This window comes from Cygnus olor, chromosome 3 (assembly GCF_009769625.2).
Source record: "Cygnus olor isolate bCygOlo1 chromosome 3, bCygOlo1.pri.v2, whole genome shotgun sequence".
Taxonomy (NCBI): domain Eukaryota; kingdom Metazoa; phylum Chordata; class Aves; order Anseriformes; family Anatidae; genus Cygnus; species Cygnus olor.
Window position 1 is genome coordinate 64,501,776 of NC_049171.1, and position 17,434 is coordinate 64,519,209.

The 17,434-nt window shown below is 43.3% G+C and overlaps 1 protein-coding gene across 5 annotated transcripts in view; it reads left to right on the top strand.

The window, feature by feature from the left end:
* The window catches only part of PHACTR2 (phosphatase and actin regulator 2), a 138,117-nt gene that overhangs the window by 68,383 nt on the left and 52,300 nt on the right, over positions 1-17,434 (top strand). For all 5 annotated transcript variants that reach the window (XM_040553358.1, XM_040553354.1, XM_040553357.1 and 2 more), the window contains exon 2: positions 16,309-16,476. In XM_040553358.1, coding sequence (XP_040409292.1) covers positions 16,309-16,476 — 168 coding nt within the window. The remainder of the gene's footprint in view (positions 1-16,308; positions 16,477-17,434) is intronic.

Below are 17,434 nucleotides of genomic sequence, written 5' to 3' on the forward strand. Positions count from 1 at the left end.
GTTCTCAAAAAAAACCAAGCAAACAAGTTCTGTTTTTTATTGTCCACCAGGCACTTTCACCCATTAGTCACCTGCTTTTACTGGTGGGTGCTTTCATGCTTATAAACAAAATACCCAAATAACCCCCCCAAAAAAGTCCTTTGACTCCATATAAAATGTCAACTACGTTCTTTTCAACAGGTTGAATGAAGCACACCAAGGGCAGTATTCTGCCAGCGTGTATTCAGCTCTGCATTTAAGCTCTGTCTTGTTTTAGCCAGGAAATAGGTGGGTTCATCAAAATACTTCACGGAGGCAAAGGTCCTCTCCAAGAGCCAGCATGCAGGGCTGTGAGCTCCAGAGCAGCTATGGTTCTGAAATCAGTTTGAAGACAGGTTTAAGACCGTGGGGGTGCTGACTGTGGAGGACGCCAGTGCTGGTGCTGGAGCTGGGCGGGCAGGCCGCTGGTGGGACCGGGAGCCTCACTCAGCGTGGCAGGGCTGTGTCTGTCTGAAGGCCTCTTGAGAGCTGGTGGTGTGACAGGGACCAAGAGAAACCTGGCCGAGCTGTTGCAGTGAAGTCAAAGCGTAAAGCTGGATGAGAAGAAGGGAATGGCAGGACAATCCTGTTAACATCATTACCCTGCCACGGCTGGGCCTCCTGCTGCTGGACACCTGTCTGAACCCCATAGGGCAGCCTTTAAAATAGGAGGTTATATGGTCACTGCTGGCTCCTGTGCGTTCCCTCGTGGTCATAGAATTGTCTCCATGCTACTGCTGACCCTAGACAGTCAAAAATGATGGGTCAAGCTCATTAGGTCATGACGCATCAAAAATAAGACTCTGGACCTTTCCTTTTCTTTCTTTGCCACTTGGAAGTTGCTATCTCAAGCTGTCTCTTACAAACACGAAGCTGAAAACTTTGGGTTTATTTTTAAGCGAAAAAAATTAAGTAGAGAACCGGTTCCCAGTGACTTGCTATTCATAAAAGCATGAAATTGCCGTAAGATTTGCCAAGAAGCTTTGAGTTAGTTACATCATGCATACCTCTGGCAGGAGCACCGCGGGAGCAGTGCGGGGTCCCCTGCCCATCCCCTTTTGGGTCCCTGCCGGGTGAAAATTGCCGCCCTCTCGCCGAGCCCGAGCCCGGCAGCCAGCTGGGGTGGAAGGAGGCGAGCTGGGGAGTGAGCACGGGGCTTGGAAATGCTGAGTGCTTGAATGTTTGCACGAGCAGGAGGGAGGTTTAGGGGGAATTATAAACGTTTTTCAAGCCAAGAGAAGTGATTGAACCCTTGATCACTCCTTTTCATTTCCAGAATGTCACAACCACTCCCCTGAGCTCAGGAAACTTGCAGTCAGTTGTTTGCAAGCTGCTTGAAAGCGCTCTTTTAAAAAATAATTGTTAGCCTCTCTGTTTCCTAACCTGCTTTTACACCAAGCCTGTTGCGCTGGAGATGAAGTTACGCATCAGCTTTGTTTGGCGTGTCAAAGAGGGTTTTTTGGGAGATGTTTTCTGAGGGAAGCAAGTTGCAGCTGGCTGCTGGAGGGGCCCCGTGCCTTTGGCAGGCAGGGAAGTGCAGAGCTGAGCGGGCTTCAGGCGAGGAAATGAGGCTGCAGAGCTGCAGCACCCACGTGAGCGAGGGTGTCCATCGGCTGTGGGCTCCCTGCTTTCCTTTGCCTCCTGTTCTGGGGGCGAGCAGGGTGCTGGGGGAACAGCCAGGCTGTGATGCCTGCTGTGTTCTAGCCAGGAATGCGATCGGGATGCAATCCCTGCGGCTGCTTTGTGCAGCTGTGTCGGACAGCGGGGAATGCCAGGGAGCCGTGGCTGGGGGGAAAGCAGGGACCCCAGAAGCCTGCTGGGAGCAACCCCAGAGAAGGACACCCGTGCAAACACCACCAGAGGAAACTCAGCATTTGAGGCTCATTTCTTTGTGGGAGAACTGATCCACATAGCTTATTAAATGAGCGGATAAATAGCTTGCGCTCTCTGTTGTGGTGCCCGCAAGCTGCCAAATCTGTCACGTGAAAGCCCACGATGAGAGTGTGAGGAGCAGTCAGGGCAGGCAAAATCTGAGAGTGGCACTTTCTGGGGTATTCCTGTGGGCTTTTCAAAGAGATGGCACGCTTTCCCAGGGACCTCTGGAAACAGTCGTGTGCTCTATCACATAATGTTCCCTCCCTAGGAAAACATTTGGTAGTAGTTTAAAAAAGAAAACTTCAGAGAGCTTATGTAAAGCCAAAGTGAATTTGTTGAACCCTGATGCTGTACATATTTTACTTGGGATGATGTTGAATTTCCAGTGCTGGTTTGAGCTGCTAGCAATAGTTGCAGAGCCTTCCAGTGACACTCAGGCTTTTTGTACTTTTTTTTTTTTTTTTTTAATCAAATCCTTTTAAACACACAACTAAATACTAACACTTCTGTGTTTTGTTCGTCTGGATCAATGTGGCCACAGTGCTCACAAAGTGGGAAAACTTGACCTTTGTCCTCAACCTTATACACACTTTTTACTGCCTAATCCTATTCCTATCTTTGGCACAAAATTGTGTGTGAATTTCTTCTATAAGCTCTTAAATGTTACACTTGTTCAATTCACTTTGAAGTGTGTTATATTTCAAGTATGAATGGGTTATTCTTTAATACAGTATTATCCTCCTGAGGATGTGCTACCAGAAAGATTGACTCTTCCCAGCAGATCATTTTATAGAAATATCCAACAATATCAGCTGGACTTCCGACGTATTCAAGAACTTCAGCTGTCTCCAAGCCCATGACCCTGTTTTGCTTTGCTTCATTTCTCCAGTGGCACTCTGTTTCTTCTGAATCATTAAGCAGCAATACTCTGAAATTTTCAAATGTGTAGGGCAGCTTTAAGTTTGACCTTATCGTCAACAAAAGTACGACAGTGAATGATATTGAAGTTGAGTTACTCATGTTCATAGCTGGTTTTAAGTTGATTTTTGTATTGCTTGCAGTGGCCACAATATTTCAAGTTTTTTTCACCAAGGTACTGCAGAATCGAATATTCATGTTTGTAGCAGTGGCACGTGCTGACGGAGCTGGGTGGTTGCAGTTCCTCCATGTCAGGCAACGGAGCATCACTGCTGAAACTCAGATCAATGCCGTGTGCTGAAGCTAAGCACTGCGTGAATGTTGATGGTGTACCATGAATATGCAGTGTCAGGAACAAGATGGGGTCTTGTGTTGTATAGCTGCTTTGAGGCTCAAGGGATGCTCATCCACTTCCAGCTAAAATAATTCAGTTTAAACTTGTTCGTAGAAATTCAAGTTGATGCTTTATTTTAGCCTATGGATTACAAAGATTGTTCAATGTCAATGTGTGACTGAGGGAGGTTTTAGAAAATTATATGCTGTAAAAAAAGCAAAACCATTTTTTTTTGATATCTAAAAAATCTTTAAGATGCAACAGCTGAGCAGGTGGCGATGAAAAATCAGAACTCTGCTATTCAAGCTCTTCTCTTTCATTTTGTAGTTAGAGTTGGTATAAAAATGGTCTCTCTGTTTTTTTGTTTGTACATCTCTTGTCACAAACAGGTCCTGATCTATGACTACACCTCTTAAGCACTGTGATAATACAAGTCATTTATTATTAATGGAGAGCAGAGGAGAAGTGGGGACCTGAAATACAGCATGAAACAAGGAAGTGAGGAAATGAATGTATCAATTATGTATTTGCTGTGTTTATGGTGCTCTTAGAGTTGTTGTTTTCCCCTAAGGGAAAAAGGAAAATTCTGCTGTAAAAGCTGAGCATGTTCTCAGTGCCTTTTCTAATGACAGGATGGCTTCTCCCCATCCAAGGCCTCACCAAGCCATGAGAGCCTCTGGTTGCCTTTGTCAGGGACCTCCAGGAACAGAGACCTGAAGGGGCACCCAGGCTACTTTCAGCCCCTGCTCCGCTCACCTCTCCAGGCTCAGCACCTGGGGCCGCTCGTGGGGCACCTCCCATAAATGCTGATTCAATGGAAAAAATAAAGTTCAAAATGTATACCGATCGGTCTTCAAATCTGCTTAAAGATGATTCTGTAATTCTGTGGTGTTTTACGGTGCCACTAGGTTGCTTGATGAAATTACTACTTCATGGTTGTGTAGGAAAGGGAATATACCATTTTTATTTATTTAAAGTGTAACTAAATCCTATCGCAAACTGCATATGGACCTTTTTTTTCATGAAAATGCCCCTGAGCTTCAGAGTTTAATTTGGTAAAGGAAGAGCAGCTGGGCTGACAAATATGTCAGCTTGTGTCTGATTTTCTCCACCCTGGCCCTAATAAGGAACAAGATGCAGGGAATAAAACAGCTGTGTGCTGTGCAGCGAGGCATGAGGAGAGTAATGAAACATGATGCTGAAGAAAAGTCAGCTGCAACTTGGCGACTCCCATTTTCTCCTAGCAAATAAGATAACTTCAGCTGTATTCAGGATCCTGGTATTATACACACACAAAAAATATGAACAGTTTTTGCATGCTGTAGCTTTAGAATTGACAAATTGACATTTTGACTGAGAGGAGCTATGTTTAATCATAAGTAGTTTCTTGTGAGTGCGTTGGAGTTGTATTATTTCTGTTTATCCAAGCTAGTATCTAGCAACAAAGGCAAACAGTTTAAAGGCAGCTAAAAAATAAACTTAAAATAAACACAGTTTTCTCTACAAAGACTGCAGGACTAATAGCCTGCAAAAACGTTTGCAGTGACAGCAACACTCAGAAATTTGCTAGCTGGATTTAAAAGTGTCCTTGACCTCTGCTGGGTTCAGAGGCCAGCTGGGTCACAGAAAGAAACTATTTGCTTCAGGTTTGACTTGCACACTTGTGGACAAGTGCAATATGCTGTTTCCTGTGCTAGAAAAAAGGTGTTGAAGTAGTGCCAGTGTGAAAGAAAACGTCACCTTTAAATGGCAGTACAGCGAGCTCCGGGCTGTGTGCAGGGAATTTAATTACACAGCTGATCAGATTGATCCTAGGATTTTTTGTATGTAAATGTTCTGTTAATTGCAGATCAAGAGCTCATTATTATTTTACCTAAATGTGACGAAGCGTTGGGAAGGGAGTCCCCCAAAACCAAACCTGCTTTCAGATTTATATACACGTTAACTGTGGAAGACTTGGTTAAAGATGTACGATAATGGGAAAAGCACACATGCAGTGTTCATGCAGAACTGTTTTTGGCAAGGATGTTGGGTAGTCAGGAATGAATTGGGATGGGTGAGTGGGGGAGGAGGGATGCGTAACTACCTTCCCTGGCTTCCTTCATGTGGAAGAAGGAAACAGCCACCACTGTTAGTGCTCCAGGCGGTCATCACGCGAGCCTTTGATGTGGTGTGGGGGTCAGGGCATGCTGCTGTGAGGGCCTCTCCTCTCAGCTCTTGTATCCTTGTGTGAGACCTTACACCACAGGCAGTGAACTGGGGCACTCTTCCTGCTAAAACTCTTCCATCTCTTCCCAAACTCGTCCCCATCCCCTCCTGTCCCCTCCTGCTTGTTCCTGACTGAGCTCCGTGGCACACCACACAGCTCAGTCTTGTCAGCACGCTGTTTAGCTGGCCCTCCTGTGAAGTAGAAAGGAGCTGATTTGTCTTTAAAATTCCATACAAAAAGGTTGTTTTTTCTGCTGGCTCAGCACAGTGATACAGTGCAGCCTCACAAAGAGCAACTGACGTGGTTGTTCAGCTGATGTTTCCACCAAGACGCTGTGAGAACACAGGCTGAAATAGCTGGAAATACGCCTGTGGGCTCAGCATCTCTAGAAAGCCATATCTGCGTACCTACTCCACTGGCAGTGTTGATGCTTTCTGGAGACGTCCCACTGCTCATAGCACTGTGGTGAGCAATGCGGTTCTTTGGGCGCCAGCTGTGAGGAAACACCTCTGTCTTTCCACATGTGCTGAGGGAGGGGTAGAAAGGCATCGGAGAGAGATCAGCAGCCGAGTTGGTTAGCCTGCACAGCAGGCCGGACGAGCTGTTGGCAGCGTAAAATCCTCGCTCGGGATGATGTCAGGCTCCAGGTGAACCAGCCAGCTTAGATCTGAAGCAGCCCCGAGCTTGTGGCTGCTTAGGTATGGAGGGGAGTGAAGCCAGACAGCCTTCGAGGAAAAGCCCAGAGTAACTTTGGCTGTGCTTTGCCCGTTTTGCAAGGTTTGTGACTCAGCTGTAGCAGTGAGTCGCTCAGACCATCTGGGGGTGTGCTGATTCACTCCCCGGGCTGGCTCCTGAGAGGAGCTGTCGTTTAGCGGCTAGAGCTGCAGGGATTCAGCAGGCTGGGGGGACAAGGACTGCCCAGCACGATTCACACCAGGCTACCAGGCTGTCACTTGCCATGCTTCTTACAGTTTTTCTTCCAACAAATTCCTACTGACTGTATTTCTCATCAAATTCCTGGGAGCTCTGGAGATGGCACATTCCAGTTCAGTGATGACATAGCATACCTATTACGTTTGCCCCCCTTTTGTCAGGACAAACCAGCACCGGGGAGCAGCAGGGGCACGGCCTTCCCCTGTCTTCCCTCTCCTCGGCAGGGGCTGCTGCTAGGACAGGTGGTACAGGAGCTGCTGGCCCCGCTGAGCAGATGGAGAGTAACTTTGCAGCTAGCTGGAGGAGTGGGAACAGGGCCAAAGGCTTCCACGTGGCACACTTGGCCTGCTTTTATCTCAGCGTCAGTAGTACATACGTATTAATTACCACAAAAGATGTTTTTATTTTTATTCCTGCTTATTACCACATAGGAAGAAGGGCCGCGTACTCACTTCAGATTATTTTCGATAGCCAGTATCTGTTGGGAAGTTTTATCACTTGCCTGTAGCTAAAAATATCTGTTGTAAATTTGTTGTAGGTATTTTACTCCCCTGTATTAGGACTACATCAAGACATCAAGAAAAGTCAGTCAGTAAGGAAATATTTCCAGTTCTGCAGTTCTGGTTTTCAAATGTGACGTTAAAAATATCATTAGGGAATTTAACAAGATGAGTATGTGCAGCACACTTCTAGGTTGAATTACAGAATTATTCAAAAAGGTTTTAAAACTATAAATAGAAATCTATATACCATTGTACTTCAAGGAGATTTATCCCTTAATATTCTGACACACAGCATTAATTTTCAATCCTCAGCCTTTCAAAGCAATTTGGATGCTCTTTCACATGTACTGTGTTTTTGTTGTTGTTGTTGTTTCTGTCCTCCCACATCTCTGTTACTCTGCTTGGATTTTTTTCCCCATTTTTGTGGAAGTTGCTTGGATCTAGAATGCAACCTTTGACCTGATGTTTCATATATCTGGAAAACGTAACTGTCTGGAAATTTTCCGTTTGCTTCTTTTCACTGGAGTATTGGGGTTGAGAAGAGAGGAGCAAGCAGCCCGCATTGAACTGCTGATCCCTCTTCTTTTGGTCTGAGCCAGCCGCGTTCCAGTCAGAGAGCAGGTATCGAGATGTTTGCAGCCAGATCACTTTCAGACCTGCGTAACGGGATTGCAAAGCATTTGTTTATTCCTTTCTTGGTAAGGCAAAGGGATGGAAGTTAAACACTGGGCTGGAGAGCAGGAAGTAGTGCAGATGTGCTAATACGGACTGCATGATGCCAAAATGTAAATTCTTAATTTGCAAACACGTTTGTGGGCATATTACAAGCATAAGGTCAGGTCCTTATTTTTATTCAATCCCTAAGCAAAATCCTAGTATGTTTTGACACGAGAAGCAGATGAAAACAGTGTAGGTGAGATTACAGAGGTAAAACCACAGTGTTAATGCACCACAGAACACCCTCCATTTGCTCAAATGCCTGTGCAGATGTAGTTGGGAGCCTTGCGCAGATATGGCAAGGGCAGTTTACTCAGGCAAGGTAAAAAGACAAACAGCTAAACAAGCTTGTCCAGGCTCTAAGAAATTAATCCTAGGTTTACAGCTGAGAGAGAGAGCTGAAATAAATGCATGTGGGAGACAGCACCATTGCTCAGGCAAATCTGAAACGTGTGACTTGGCTCATGATCCTCCTCTTCTGTGCACAGCATCAAAGGAACGGGTGGCAGGGTGTGCCTCTCCTAGCTTCCATGCTAACATGCTGTTCTCCAAGGGGTTTAGAAGTGCCTGTACAGGATTAGTACGGTGCTGGCTGTGCTTTTTGCGGAGCCCAGGCAGGGACTTACCAAAGGGGAGAGCAGAATATGGCCTTTTGTCCACAGATGCAAAATTGGATTTCCCTTTCTCTGGCTTTCTGCAGCAAGGTAACGCTTTGCCTGTGGTGAAATGGGAGTTGCATGGTTCACCCCTATAAAAATTCATCTCTCTGAACTTTGGCATTGCTGGTCCATGTGCGACTCTGACAACCCGAAGGGTGTCTCTGCGTATACCCTTGCGGAAGCCCGGGGGGCACTCAGGCTGCAGCTACCCGAGGAGGATCCCCCCGCTACCCATGCCGGCTGCTTTCAGGCAGCAGCCAGAATCCATCTGAAGTAGCCGCTGCCCACCCTGTTTAGCTCATTGCCAGCAGGAGGCCCAATTAACATTTTGCAACATTGGCAGTTCCATATGGAAACTACCATTCAGCCGCCTACGTTTGAACTTCAGCTCTTTCCTTTCATTTAATTAAAACACAATCAAGTCAATTAGCTCATGACAGAGTTTCCCCAAAGTTAAACTCCAGATGTATGGCAAGGCAAAAGCATTCAGATGCCAATTCATTGTGCTGCTCTGAGGTAGATTATAGCTCTCCTGTTTGTCAGTTTATCCTCTGGGGATTAGTTTCATTTTTTTCCCTTCCAAGTAGAAAATAAAAAGAGAGAAAGAAAAAAGACCTGTCTTTCCATCTGGTTTGGGTCAAGAAAAATTGATATAACGTTACGGAACTGGAGAGATTTACTGAAAATGACATTGATAGTGTCAGAATGACTTCTGTTTTTTAATGACCACGTCAAACATTTTACCACGCAGTGTCTTGATTTTTTTCCAGTAAGCTCCAGGAATAAGTGGCTTACCATACTCTATAGCAAGTTGATGAGTTATTGTTCTTGTCACTAAATTGGGATAATATACAGCTGCACAAACATGTTGATTTTGCTGGCATGAAAACCGTGACTTCAAACTCTGTTCCCTTTGGCAAGACTGTATAGAAAATTATAACACTGTCAGAAAGGGGTTTTGAGGTCTCAATAAACCAAGATGACTTTAGCAGCACATCCCTGCAGGACAGCTGGGTGCAGTGAGAGGAAGAGAAAAATAACTGAACCAACTAACTGGTAAGTAGGAAGTGTAGAAATCCTGCAGACCAAAATCCACACATAAGGTAGCCTTCAACTGAAGCCATTGCATCTTCTGTTGCATTTCTCAATTCATTCATGATTAGATATGGCAATCCCCTGAGTATTGCAACAAAGGTTATATTGACACGATTTAAGGGTGATGGGGTCATACCACATTAATATTGCAAGTGAGATACCCAGTGCCAGTGAAGGTAATAGGTACTGGTCCTACCACAGCATGTCGGTGTCAGTGGAGCACTTGGTTCTGTGCCTTTTCCTACTTGGTGGTTCAAGTGGTGTTGTATATTCTCATCTAAGCAGAGCAACAATTTCTCTTGCAGAAGGCCCATACTTATTGCATCAATGATGTACATGTGATTTCCTATATCTCTATAAATTAATTAATTTAGCTACCCAAGTACAGCATCTTCTTCCTTCTTCCGGCTCTTGCTGTTGGCTGAATGGCCTCCAAACTGCTTTTTGCAGAGGACCATTACTCACACTCCCAGGTAGGGTGTTCTTTGAGAAGGAAAGGACAGGAGGTTGCAATGTTATTCATTTGGGAAGGAGGAGGAGGAACCCAAGTCTTCTGCCTGCCCTGTAAATACTCTAGGCAAATATATGCTCATTTAGTGGATTAATCTGGGCTCAGGCACATGGTATGTGCTAGGCTGTTTAGTGCTGTCAGGTCCGTGGCTACAGTTTCATGGTATTCTGGCTGCAGCTGATTTAGGCTGTCTGCCCAGTCCAATCTGGCCCATGCCACAGCTCTCTCCTCATCCGATCCTGACACTTCAAGCATTTGTAGGATTGTGCTGAAGACTATATCACTACAGTGACCCAGATTAGAAGTAATCTTTTAAAAAAGGAAAGAGGGTAGAAAGGGGAGACAATTTTTGTCTGGATGATTGAGATCTACTTGAGATCAAGCCCAATGAACAGTTGCATTTTTTACAACTGAAAGGATGGAATATTTTTTTAGGGTCAGGAGTGAGCAGATGGAAGAGTAGAGAAGAAAATTCCTTCATCACCAAAGCCAGTCTGCTGTGAGAGTCTGGTTTGGGCTTATATTTTATGTGCAGTAAAGCAGAGTTTTCAGATAATTTTAATCTCATGACTTGCAGCACCTGCACTTTCAGAGTCAGGGCACTTCTGATCAGAGTTCCTCAGGTTCCCAATAGCACAACTCTTGGCATAGGGACCTAAGTTCTGCCTTATTTCTGTTGTTGGGTGTAGCCCTAAGAGCTTTTTTACTCCAGGATAACAAGTATCATTGTGACAAGAATAAACTAATTAAAATTTGCTTAGAGGCATTGATTCCAGTGTACTTGTTATTTAAACCACCTTTCAGATGAGAATTATTAAACAGCAATTTTGTAAGATATTTCATACTCACAGCAAAGTCTACCTAATAAACTCCTTCTCCTTGGGACTAAATGGGAATATGGACTAATTAAAGCTATTCAGATTCAGTAAAGGACTCTTTAAAAGAAAATCCGAGTATACACCTACCAGCTACTTAAGCTACTTGGGTTTTATCTTTGTTAAATCATCACTGACAGAAGTTACTAGCAATAAACTACAAGCAACAAATTATGATCCATTATCTATTAAAATGTGGTTCTACTAGAATAAGAATGCCATAACAACATCATATATATTTTTATATATAATCTGCATGACTCTGATTATCCAGTAGTGAGGGTAGATTCTTCTACTGGCTTTCCACTTTCACTGCCAAGAATAAAAAGTACAGCACAACCTATTGCATAAGGTTAGCCCCCTTTTTCTGTTCATGAATTATCTTTAAAGCAAATCTTTAAAAAGAAATGGCCTAAATGCATTCTAGACCAAAAGGCATGGAACCAGTAGAATCACAGCTATTTATTTCAAAGGCATTTATAGTAGACTTGCTTGAAACAATTTGATGGATAGTTTTTGTTGCATTTTGTAAAGTGAGTTCTAAGTTCTTACCTGAAGAAGGTATTTGCGTGTTTCAGTGCTGACGTGAACATCGCAGTGCTGAAATGCACCATGCTATGGAAAAACTGCATATAATCCATGCTGCTGCTGCAGCCACACAACACCTCTGGAGATCATTCAGGGCAGAAAAGTGTCTCCCAGGCAGCTACAGAGATCAAAGTTGTTTTTTCCAAGTAGCCTTCCTAGGATCAGATGCGTTCAGGCATTTCCATCTTTGGTTGTTTATAGGAAAGTTAAGGTCATCCCTAAACCAGTCTAATCTTTGCTGGCTGCCTGCAAGCTCAGGGAAGGGCTTTTTATTTCTTTCATCGAGCCTGTGCCAGTGAGATTTGGCTTTGCAGTGTCTCAGTGTTGTAGTTGGTCTTTTACAACAGAATTTCCTCTTGGAGATTGATATAATGCTTGGGATGACATCAACAGGAGTGGTTAATAGACTTACAGGATGATGATTTTTGATTTATTTCTCTTGCATCTTCTGCTACCTAGAGTGAGAGGTCCCTGATGATACTGATTTAAATGCCACCCTCCAGCTTACAGGAAAGGTCAGAAATAGATGTGTCAAGCAGTGCAGAATCAAATGCCTTGAACCTTTCAAATTACTTGACTGAAGCACTGCTGGTACCAGTGCATTGTCTCATTTTGTTCAGACTATGTCTACATTGGCAGGTATTGCGGTGTGGTGGGAACGAGTGTGTAAAGTAAAACAGTTGCAGCTGTTTTGGTTTTAGCTGGCTGTAGCCTGGTACCCCAGACTGATTGCTCCTCAGCACAGGGAGCACAAGATGCCCTCCTGGAGTTCATCTTCCAGTTCAGTTGCATGCTTAACAAAACTTGTTCATGCTCTTCATAGCTGCTGTGAAATACAAACCAAAGCTTAGCAAGTGGAAGCAGTCTGGAGGTTTCCTTCGGAAGCAAAGTCCTGATGCAAACAGAAAGACTGACAGGCATGCTGTTGCTTACAGTGAGTGTTTGGGGAGCATCAGCACAGAACTCATCCAGCAACCTAGAGCTAGAATATTAATGTGTAAAGTTCCAGTGATAACCCTCCCTACTTTTTTGTTTTGTTTTGTTTTAAACTGTGTTTTTCAAACTCCATTTTGTAACCTTCTTATTCTTGGACTCTCAGTTCAGAAGAACGTGTGTATAATTCTCCAGCCCACCGTTTTTTGTCCCCCAGAATCAAAGCACGAATGGCATTGCAGCACAGTCACTAGTTTCCATAAAGGAAGTCCAGTGAAATAGTACGCAAACTCCAAAATGTGTCTGGCTAGCCAACAATAAAGCTATTTATTTTTTAAAAGCAAACTTCATTTAAATGAACCTTCTTACATTTTCTCCAACATTCAGTATAATCAGACACTTATCCTTCAGATGTAAAATCTGCATCTAGGATAAGGGACAGCGATATAACAAAATAGACTATGCAGGTAGTATACTCAAAAGTCCTAATGTCAAACTTAAAAATTATGTTTGTTGAAGGCAGTGGAATGACTCATTGGCTTTCTGACGATGGTGGGAAGAAGGGAGGTCTTCAAGACACTGTACAAATAGAAAGAATAACACAAGTGACTAAATTCCTCTAATCTTGGAAAACTAAGGTGTTTCCTTTCATCTGAGTGAAAGCGTATAGCACTTATAATGATTAATAGAAGGTACATAAGCTCTCTGAGGTGAAAAATACACTCCTTTATTCCTAAATAATACATGACCTATAAAGCAAACAGTGTAAATCTTAAACACCAATTTCCTGCTGAGTGTTTCGAAGATGAGAACTAATAGCTTTTGAAAAGATCTTTCCATATATGCTGTGGAACGTCATTGCTGAAATTCTTTTTTTTTCCTCTAGGCAACTTATTAATTGCTAAAATATGCTACTTTACTATTGCTTTTGAATTTAAATACGTCCTTTTTCCTAGAAGTGTTACTTTATCTCAGATTATTTCTAAAACCAACCCATGATGTTTGGCCATGCTTATTCTTTCTTTTCAGATACGTATTTAGATCCCTTTTTTCCAAATGAAGAAAGTGGTACAAGGTCAATGGATGAGTAAATTCCTAATTATGAGCACTTACGGAGCTCATTTGATAAAACTCCTCGTGTTTTATGGTCAGAAGGAGTTAATGTTGAATCCCCTTTTCAAGAGTTGCAGTCTTCCTAGACAGAATTATTCACCACTGAATTGATCCTTTTTTTTTTTTTTTTTTTGGTATGCTGGCTAATTTGAAGCAGACAGATTTCTTTAGCTGGGATGAATATAATTATTTCAGAGTTAAATGTTTTCAGCAGAGGGAAGGAGTGATCCAAATCCATGTTTCTCTGTGGGGAACTATTGGAACCATAATCCTCCATTCCCTCTGGCAGGCACAGGAGAAAAAATTCAGATGAGCCTTTTGTGAAAGTGGTTGCCTGCACCAGGCTGGACTCCATGACCCAGGAGGAGTTGAAAAGAGCTATGTTCTAGTATTTATAAAGACTGTGCTGTCTATCACCAGGGCGCAGGCTCTTCACATCAATAACCCGGCCTTTCAAAGCCAGTGAAGACAAGAACATGGGTTTTGTCCTGCTGCAGCCAAGGAGCGGGTAGCCTTTCACTAATGAACTCATGGGCTGCCTCTGCAAATGAGATAATGCTTGGCTCCTGTCCCGGGACAAAGCTCTTCAGCTACCAGATCCTCATCTCTTTCCTTCAGCACCTCGCTCCTGAGTCTTTGGGTTTGCTAGCACAGATTTCACAAGCAACCGTGGTTTTCCACATCCCTCAGCACTGCAGAAGCATTGACTGGGAGGTGACTTAGTCCAGCCTCTCTGAGCAGGATTACTCCTGACAGGAGATGAGGACAGCCCTGACTAAGCCCTGGAAACCTCCGAAGGCAGGGATTCCCCAGCCTGCACCCTCCTCCTGGAAGTGCATTCTTTATGTCCAGCCTGGCTCTCTCCAGCCACCATCTGCGGCCCTTGCACCTCGTTGTGTCGCCTGGAATTGCCAAGAAAAATTCAGTTCTCTTATCTTTGTAACTACCCTTCAAGTAATTGTACTTCTCCATTAGGTCCACAGTTTGCAGCAGAGGCTTCAGTATTCAATACAGGATTATAAACTCCACAGGCAGTGACTGGAAACCTAGAAAGAAATGCAATCCCTAATTCCAGACAGGACACCCCTGCAGAGGTCCTGCTGCTGTCCCATGTCTCTCTCTTCCTGCCAAACTCCTTGCTGGCTTGCATTGGTGGTCTTCTGATCCCCACCTCTTGCTCAGACTCTCCGACCCACCTCTTAGGGGCTCATCCATTGCACAGGAGCGTCATCTTAAACCTCCCGAAGGATCACCCTGATAACGTTTTCCAGGATGTGCAAGCAAGGAAGATGGGGTTTTGTACCCATGTGATGGGTAGACCTAGCCTGGCCCTTACGAAAATCTTGGCTTTTTACATTTCAAGCCCGTTTCAGCACCTTTCTTCCATCTTATCTCTGTGTTATAGGCCAGAAAGTACCCAAGGAAAACACTTTAAAAATAACTTTAAATGTTGATGTATCTGAATAACAGTAATTTCTGCTGGTAAAGTTTTCTTAAGCTGTTTGCTCTGTCTCTCTGACAGTACAGAATTTGTTGCATTTTATGGCATAACTCAGATTTATTGATTTGAATGCTATCATTTTCATATAAATTCATCTCTGGTTTTTAACTTCATAGATTTCAGTTAAGTTATACAATGGATCTTTTTTTCCCAGTACTTCATTTCAAGACATTGGGAATGAAGTTTTTTGGACTCTGATTGCATGACATCAGCTTTCTCACAGAAAAGATTTTTTTTTAGCATCCTATATCAATCTAAAGTCTAGGACAAATATAGGTCTCATTAAATGCCATTTGTCTGAGAAACAGAGTAATAAGATTTCACCATGATGTTATGTGTCTGAATACATATCTTCTTAGCAGCTAAGATACAGTACCAGGATTTAGGAAGCCATTTTGACAGACATGAAATTAAAAACTTAACTGTTCCGTGCCTCGTATTTTCCATCTGTAAAATGGGAGCAGCGATATTTTGTTCTTTGAATAGCACTTTCTTATTTAATGGTCTATGATTATCATTATTACTGTTGACAGTGGCATCAGCTCTGTTCCAAACTGGTTATAATTGGAATGTTTAGATGAATGACAGCAATTACAGAGCCATTATGCTGCAAACATTTAAGCCTGTGATTAATTTTATGTACGTAAGTAATCGCGGTTACTTCAGTGAAGCTACTCACGTGAATAAAATTAAGCCCATTTGAAGTGTTTGCAGGATCAGGAGTGGAATGCTCGAAGAAACCTTAGTTCTTATATAGAAATGGATAATAGTAGACTTCTCAGGGAAATTTCTGGGAAATTTATTTTAACTCTATGCTGCTGCGTGTTGTTCAACGAGCACTGATTTGGTTCACAAAACTCAATGTTACAGCCATTGATTATAAATACTGGCTTTGATATCACTCAATATGTTTTTGCAGAAAAGTGATCCTTCCTTATATTTTGGCTACAGCCCAAAAGCTTATTGTTAAATACATTTTCTTAGTATAAAGCCTGACTCATGGCATGCTCCACTGTGCGCGACTGATTACCAGGGATGTCAAACTGAACTATTTCCATTCTGCTGCCAGCACAGTTATCATTAGAGCTCTTTTAAAAGGGGATTTGCTTTACTCCAAAGAAACGGTTTATGTTTTTACATTGTGCGGATTTTGTTTTCTGTATCATGATAGCTAGTTATTCAGCTTTACCAAAGACAGAGAAAATGTCACATAAACATGTGTTGAAAGGAGTATTTCAACAGAGATGAAGAACCAGAGAAACGCGCACATGCCAGAGGCACATTGTGAGCAGCCTGCTCTGGCTGGCTCTAGTGGGGATGCTGAGCAGAAGTGAAGCATGGGGCTAGCTAAGGTGAGGACTGGCTTCTGACTGCAGGTGTGATAAAATGCCTGTTGACTGCCTTCTGGAGGAGAAAAATGGGGACCGCCACACAGCCTTTTGCAGTCTGATAATGGAGCGCTTTATCTGTTAGCTACCACTTTGTTTTCCACCCTTCAGTTACCTTTGCTTTTTTTGTTTATGCAGTTGATGGCTTGGATAAGGCTTCAATCGCTAACTCGGATGGACCAGCCCCAGGATCCCAAACTCCCCCCTTCAAGAGAAAGGGCAAACTCTCTACCATCGGCAAAATCTTTAAACCTTGGAAATGGAGGAAGAAGAAGACCAGTGACAAATTCAGAGAAACATCGGCAGGTATGCACGTGGTCCTTTGGTGACAAACAGTAAGAAATGCAGTAATAGCTTTGAGGATAATACTTGAAAAGGTCTTAGATGTTAGATGGCAGAAATAATTTAGGCACGGTATTTGACATGCACAAAAACTGTTTGATTCTTGGCAAGGAAAAACCTTACTCAGCTTCTGTCCTGAGCCTGTCACTGAAAATATGCAATTTGTTCATTTAATATTCATTATATATGATATTCTTTTGATGTTGAAAGTATTATTTTTTAACTAAGAAACACTGGACTGTATGCTACATGTTCTCAGGAATGTTGGAAGTGTCTCTGTCTTCTCCTAATAGCCAATGGCTTGGGTTATGAAACAAACCTTGCCTTCATGGGGACAGAAGTTTGGTCTGTTCAGAGGTGAGAAGCATATGTGGTCATGCCCAGCAGGAGAACGAGGGTCAGATTTGCTACCACTGCCTTCATACTGGCTGCTCAGCCCCTTCAATCCCCTATTGGATAGGCTTGAAGAACAGTCTGAAAGAAAATGCTGTGACTGAATTATGTTCCTTCTGAAAATGAGCAAGATGGAGGGCTGGGATTCAGTCAGCTAAACACAGGTGCTTGGTACCACCTGAGGTGCTCTGGACATCCTGGCTGCGCTCCCTAAAGGTTTTGCATCATGTTTGCCATCCCTTTGCAGATATCCCCAAAATCTTGGGACATCTCAAGTGGCTGTAGAAAGTCATGCTTAGGAAACTGAACCCAGTCATGCATGTATGTCTCTGTGTGTCAGAGCTCTGTCCAAGCTTTCTCCAGAAAAATCCCCAACTTCTATTTGGGGATTCAGATATTTGATGCTATACTTTTCTCAACTTGAGAGTCCATGGAGCATCTATGGGCTTTTCAGATTCGTTTCCACAGTACAAGTTCTCTGTCCACTGTCTTCCGTGCCTTTAGGTTAGAAAACCAATATTAACATCCC